Source organism: Borostomias antarcticus (genome assembly GCF_949987555.1).
Source record: "Borostomias antarcticus genome assembly, chromosome: 30".
NCBI lineage: Eukaryota > Metazoa > Chordata > Actinopteri > Stomiiformes > Stomiidae > Borostomias > Borostomias antarcticus.
The window spans coordinates 3,567,023-3,574,522 of NC_140263.1; the positions used below are offsets into that span (position 1 = coordinate 3,567,023).

Below are 7,500 nucleotides of genomic sequence, written 5' to 3' on the forward strand. Positions count from 1 at the left end.
TGTAGTTAGACGTACGTCCAAGCCTGAGTCGGATGGTTTGGAGGACGAGTCCCTGGTCGTCCTGGCAGCTATAGTTGCCCTCGCTGGATAGGTCGACCTCCAGCAGGTCCAACCCACCCTCTGAGGTCACCTGGTGCCATGGCAACAGCACACCTTTGTTCAGACGCCACTCCACCGATGTCCTAGTGAAATAGACACACACACACACACACGCACACACACAAACACACACACGCACAGAGTTAGAAACACTCACACACACAAACTCTCACACACACACACACACACACAGATGTACACACACACACAAACATGTTGACACATACACAGTTGATACATACCTGTTTGGGGAGGTTCCACATGCCAGCGTCATGTTAGAGCCCAGCCTTCCGTACTGTATGTCTGACACTACACACACACACACACACACACACACACACACACACACACACACACACACGTACTGTATATTAGTGGCATATATCTATATATCTATCCATCTATATATAAATATTTCCATCCATGATAGATGGATTCACAATCAGTATCCACCTACAGTATACAGATTTTAATTGTATTGAATTCATTGTGATTTCATTTTCCAGCAAGTGTTACAACTAGAAACAAACTTCAGTGTTCATTTGTAGCAGAGAAGTGCATGTTGCTTGTATAACAAGCACAAATACATTGAGGCCAACGCTGTTAGCTAACTTAGCTAGCTAGTACAAGCTAGCCAGCACTCGTTAACGTCAGTTAAGTTTCCATGTTTCATGGTAGCAGCCTCTCAAGTCATTCCTAACAATGGCGATTTGCACAGGCGCCGTTGCAGTTTGTGACGTTTCGATAACTCTAATCTAGATAGTTCAGGAGAGTGATAACTCTAATCTAGGTGGTAGCCGTGTAGCGGTGAATTAAGCCTCCAGTGGACTGGATTGAGCAGACTGTACTAAGCAGAGCTGGTCCTTGCTGGACTGGGCTGGAATTAAGATGATACTGTGGAGTGTGTGTGTGTGTGTGTGTGTGTGCGTGTGTGTGTGTGTGTGTGTGTGTGTGTGTGTGTGTGTGTGTGTGCCTGAGTGTGTGTATGGTTGGCGCTGGTCTCTCAGCTCAAAGCTGGTATTTATATCAGCAGTTGAATAACAGCCATATGCTGCCTCTCTGCCAAGCTCCTGACAAAGAGGTGAACACACACACACCCACACACACACACACACACACACACGCACACACACGCACACACACACACACACACTGGCACGCACACACACACACACACACACACACACAGGCACGCACACTGGCACGCACACTGGCACGCAGATACACACACACACACACACACACACACACACCCAGTGTGTAGTCCAGTTACTGGACCCTGTATCCCCCCAGGTCAATCTCTGTGCGTATCCAGCGTATGGACAGTATCATGCTGGTGTTTGTGTGTGTTTTTATGTGTTTGCAGGTAGGTGTGTGTGTGCATACATACGTGTGTGTGTGTGTGTGTGTGTACTGGCCTGGGGCTGGGGTGTGCTGGCAGGCCAGTAATATTTACCTACTGTAGCCACAGCTTGTGCCAGTCAGTCCTGCTGGCATACAGTAGACCGCATGAACATATATATATATATATATGGCCCTGTCCTAAATATCTGCACTGCCCATGTCTATGTTGTTGTGATAACAAACTGTGTATTAACCGTGTAACTGTCATAGCGTTGGTCCCCGGTAGACTGGAGAGAGGTTTGAATGTCCTCCAGTTGACATAGCATTGAGACAATGTCCATTTTTTTGGGCATGAATTTGTGTTTGTAGTGTGTGTGTGTGTGTGTGTGTGTGAGGATGTGTGTGTGTGTGTGTGTGAGGATGTGTGTGTTCCTGTACCTTCATTGTTCCAGATCTCAGCATAGCCAGGGTTGAAGCAGAGGGACAGACACAGGAACAGAATGACTATCAGAACGCCAGAACAGGCCACGACACTGGGCATCTAGAGACAGAGAGAGAGAGAGGGGGGGTCATTTGTACAGTATATTCAGGTGATACTGTATAGCAGAGGCTGCTGCTTCAGTCTTACGTGTTGACATATTCGTATCTTTAACATAACATGCCATATTTAAGCAATAACACACGAGAAGCCGTGCTATATCATGAATATCGGAACGGCCGTGCTGTGGTCGTAGGCATGAGAGTGCTGCTCGAGTGTGTTATTACTTTTATACAACAGGGTACATCATCGGGAGAAATTATTGAATAAATACAGACTTTTTTAGTGTCTGTTATATTGATTTTAGTGAATTTAGTGAACTACTTTTCTCTGCCAAGAAAAGTAGTTCTTAAAAATGTTTTTCAGTGGTGATCATATTCTCTGGAGGAACAGCGATGACATCCAATAGTTAACATGGGTTTGGAACCGTAACTGAAATGGAAAGTGTCCGTTACACTGTTTTCCAGCAAGTTTCCCACTCCTTGATACGACATGCTATTCCATGGTGACAAACAACCAAAACTAATGCCATGACCTGATTTTGACAACCTAGCTAGCCATGAACTATAAGCTAGCTAGCCATGAACTATAAGCTAGCTAGCCATGAACTATAAGCTAGCTAGTCATGAACTATAAGCTAGCTAGCCATGAACTATAAGCTAGCTAGCCATGAACTATAAGCTAGCTAGCCATGAACGATACCCTAGCTAGCCGCAAACAGTGTAGCCTACTGCCTGTGTGCAACATATCAACTGTCCAGTTGACGACACTAATTGCCACCAAACTGGCTAGCCAACTATTTTTCCAAAATAAATGTGATTCTTGTTTGGAACATTATATCGGTCTGATGTTCTCAGCATTTTGGCAGCATGTTGGCAGAGACAACAGAAACTATTGATTTCATGTTAACGCATCACTGCACTGATGGGACATTCAGAATCTCAATGATGTGTACGAAAATCATGTGTTCTAAAATGATGTGTTGTAAAATATATGCTGTAAATGATCACGGGTAATAAAAATGAACCGCTTTCTGGGAAAGGCCTGCCACACACACACACACACACACACGCACACACACACACACACACACACACCACATCTCTCAGGTGTCAGGCAGAGCTGACACTTGAGAGGCCTCCCTCAGGGAGAAGATATCACCACCTCATCACAACCACACACACCCAATCAACCCCCCCCCCACCTCCCCACCACACACACACACACACACACACACATGCAAGACACACACACACATGCACGCACACACATACACACACACAGGCATGCACGCGCGGCACATGCACGAGACGGGGAGAGAGTGAGAGAGGGAAAGAGAGAGGGAGGAGGATAAATATTGGGGAGAAAGAGAGATGGAGGGAGAACTGGAGGGGAGAGAGGGAGAGAGAGGGGAAAGGTAGGGAGCACGGAGGTGAAGAGGGGGAGGTGGGAGGTGGAGAAGGTGAGGGTGAGGGGGCGGAGGGGCACAGTCCGTGCCAGACAGTTACTGTAAGTAAGGCGGAGGTCTTACACACACACACACACACACACACACACACACACACACACACACACACACACACACACACACCCAGCTTCAGTCAACACCATAAACCTGGGGCAGAAGCAGGACACATGGAGAGAAGAACTTGTCATGAGCCATGTCAACACCCAGACTCCCTCACCAGTATCCCCACACTCACCCACTCTCCCCCAACACTCACCCACTCTCCCCAACACCCACCCACTCTCCCCCAGCACTCACCCACTCTCCCCCAACACCCACCCAACACTCTCACAACACTCACCCACTCTCCCCCAGAACTCCCCCAACACCCACCCGCTCTCCCCCAACACCCACCCGCTCTCCCCCAACACTCCCCCAACACTCTCACAACACTCTCCCAACACTCTCACAAACACTCTCAAAACACTCACTCACTGTACCCCAACACTCTCACAACACCCACCCACTCTCCCCCAACACTCCCTCCATCTACTACCTCACCCAGACTCCTCTCCTGTTCTCTCTCCTCCTCACCTCTCCCCTCTTCTCCTCTCTCCTCCTCTCTGGTAATAGATGTCCTGATCCACAGTGGCTCGGCCTACAGACGTTTCTCCTGCTATGAGCAGACGTATCTCCCTTCAGCTCTCTCCCTCTCCCTTCACCTCTCTCCCTCTCCCTTCAGCTCTCTCCCTCTCCCTTCACCTCTCTCCCTCTCACTCCCTCTCTCTCTCTTCCCTCTCCATCTCTCCATCTCTCTCTCCGTCTCTCTAATCTCCCCCCCTCCCATTGGCTGTGGTCTCTCACGGCTCTGTGATATTCAGCACTACAGTAACATGACTGTACAGACGCCCTCCTGCTCTATATGTCTCTATGACCCCGCTCTCCTTACTCTCTCTGTCCATCCATCCCTCTCAATCTACCTTCTGACAGTATTGCAGACTCAGGGATCTCTCTCTCTCTCTGTACCTCTCTCTCTCTCTCTCTCTCTCTCTCTCTCCATCCCTCTGTCTCTCAGTAACCGTGCCAACAGTGTTTTATTCATTTACGCCAAAACCAGCTTTTCCGCTCTGGTTAGTAGACAGTATAGGGTAGTAGACAGTCTAGGGTAGTAGACAGTCTAGGGTAGTAGAGAGTCTAGGGTAGTAGTCAGTCTGGGGTAGTAGACAGTCTAGGGTAGTAGACAGTCTGGGGTAGTAGTCAGTCTAGGGTAGTAGACAGTCTAGGGTAGTAGACAGTCTGGGGTAGTAGTCAGTCTAGGGTAGTAGACAGTCTGGGGTAGTAGACAGTCTAGGGTAGTAGACAGTCTAGGGTAGTAGACAGTCTGGGGTAGTAGTCAGTCTAGGGTAGTAGAGAGTCTAGGGTAGTAGACAGTCTGGGGTAGTAGACAGTCTAGGGTAGGAGACAGTCTAGGGTAGGAGACAGTCTGGGGTAGTAGACAGTCTAGGGTAGGAGACAGTCTAGGGTAGGAGACAGTCTAGGGTAGTAGACAGTCTAGGGTAGTAGACAGTCTGGGGTAGTAGGCAGTCTAGGGTAGTAGGCAGTCTAGGGTAGTAGGCAGTCTAGGGTAGTAGACAGTCTAGGGTAGTAGGCAGTCTAGGGTAGTAGGCAGTCTGGGGTAGTAGACAGTCTGGGGTAGTAGAGAGTCTGGGGTAGTAGAGTCTAGGGTAGTAGATAGTTTGGACAGTAGACTGTAGGTACTGTATGTGCGCAGCAACTATTTCCAACGCCGACTACACAGTGGTTTTGTAACCGATTATAAAACTAGTCTAACTTCTATTGTTTTTTTTGTTTTTTTTCATAATGGTAAAGTGCGTCTGCGATAAAAAGTTATTATCTAACCGACCACTCAGCGGCAGACCGTTTGCGTCGGCTGCTCAGGTAACTCACTCCTTGTTTGCCAATTTAAACGGGGCTACTTTGGAATGTGGAATGTATAAGCTATTTCACTAATGTAACGAACGAATGTCTCCTCCAGAATTCACCTCGGCTGTGAAACTGGCTCTTGGCGTTTAGTCATACGCTTTCTTATCACTGCACAGATTTCCGACGAGTCTTGACTTTCACAAATCAAACGATTAGGCTACATTTACACAAATGTTAATGTGAGTGCGCTTTAGTGGTAATGTGCACCCCTGTTCATTGAGTAGCATTATGTTAAATGACTATGATATTAAAGGCCGCGGATGTTAGAGGATATGTTTTCAAGCTAAATGTATTCAAACAATGATCCACAAAACACACACACAAATAATAATGTAACCAGGCCAGGTCAAGCCCGGCTTATGTGCGTGGCTGGCTTGTTTCTGTTCAGGACTGGTAGGACGGAAGCTAGTCATGCCACTGAAATAGCTGTGAATTTAAATGACATGAAATCCAATGCTAATCCAGCACAATAAGAGCGGGATAGCCAGTTAGCTCATGAGCTAACAACAACTAGCAGCTGCTTCCATAACATTAATGGTAGCGGTCAGTGGCTAAAGCAGTACACTGATGATAACACAAAGTCATCCCCACCGGGTGGGAGTCCAATGCTCTGACCACTACTCTACTTGTGGAGTGGAGATTGGTGGGTTGGTTTTGGTCTTCTAGCTGTCCCTAGTGTGGGTTGGCGTTAGAATAAGGGTTGGGGTTGGGACAGGATCTGACCTATAAGGCAAGGGGTAAAGGTTGGAGTGAAAGGATGAACATGTGGAGGTTTGGGGTATAGTCCCATAAAGTCATCCCCACCCCAGTCTCCAGGGTGGGAGTCCAATGCTCTCACCACTACTCTACTTGTGCAGTGGAGATCAGCGGGTCGCTCTTTTATTAAAAGTCTTGGTGTCACTTTTGATACTGGTTTTAATTTTGAGCGACAAATCGGCTCTGTGGTTAACGGCTCTTATTTTCCAGCTGAGGCTCTTATCCAAACTGAAACCGTACCTCTCTCCTAAGGACCTGGAGACAGTCATCCATGCTTTTATTTCTTGGAGATTGGACTACTGTAATGCCTTGTATCTGGGCGTTGACCAGCGGTCACTGAGGCGCCTGCAAGACGCCTCCTGACTGGAACCAAGAAGCGGGACCACATCACACCGGTGCTGGCCTCCCTCCACTGGCTTCCTGTTCACTTCAGGATTGATTTTAAAAATCTTAATGTTCATTTTTAAGGCTCTACATGGTTTGGCCCCCCGATATCTGGCTGAACTGATTCGAGTTCGTGCGACATCTAGAACCCTGAGGTCCTCCTCCGAGACTCTTTTAATAGTCCCTAGATCGAGACTTTAGACCAAGGGTGACCGAGCTTTTGCGGTGGCTGGCCCAAAGCTCTGGAACAGCCTCCCTCCACACATTAGACACGCACAGAACCTAGGGCTCTTTAAGTCTCAGCTCAAAACGCACTTGTTTTCACTGGCTTTTGAGGCCTGATAGCCTACATCCCTCGTCCTGTTTTGTGTCCTGTCCTTTTATTGTTCTGTGATTATGTGCACTTTATACTGTTTTCTGTTTTAGTTTATTTTATATATTGTACAGCACTTTGGTGCAACTTCGGTTGATTTTAAACGTGCTTTATAAATCAAGTTGACCTTGACCTTGACCTTGTTGATTTTGGGGTCCTTCTTGATTTTGGCGTGCTGGAACTACTGCCTCTTGTGGCGCCAACAGAGAAATGCAGGTCAACATTGTCCAGAGTGACGGAGGGAGGGAGTGATAACCGGACAATCGCTATACTATACTAACGCTGGCTTACAGCCACGCACAAAAACATTGCAAATAAAAATACATTTAAATAACAGGCCTACTGTGCAGAAAAATAGCCAAACGAAATGTCAATGTGAAAGTGTTCGGCCTGGTGTAGGCTGGCCTAGGCAAACAAAATGTATTGATGCTACAAAATGGTTTCATTTGAGCTGACAACTACACAGCTAATTTAATAATTTCAATAATGTCAGGTGATTGTTTTGAATGTTACAAATTACATTACATTTTTACAGTCATTTAGCAGACACTTTTATCCAAAGCGACTAACAATAAC

At 47.1% G+C, this 7,500-nt stretch overlaps 1 protein-coding gene across 1 annotated transcript in view; it reads right to left on the reverse strand.

Annotated features, from left to right (window-relative positions):
• il11ra (interleukin 11 receptor subunit alpha) overlaps window positions 1–373 on the reverse strand; it is a gene marked incomplete at its 5' end in the record, with an annotated part of 8,006 nt that extends 7,633 nt beyond the window's left edge. Inside the window, 2 exons of the mRNA XM_084460143.1 lie at window positions 16–182; window positions 342–373. Of these exons, the coding sequence (XP_084316269.1) occupies window positions 16–182; window positions 342–373 (199 nt within the window). The remainder of the gene's footprint in view (window positions 1–15; window positions 183–341) is intronic.
• Between the last annotated feature and the right edge of the window lie 7,127 nt (window positions 374–7,500).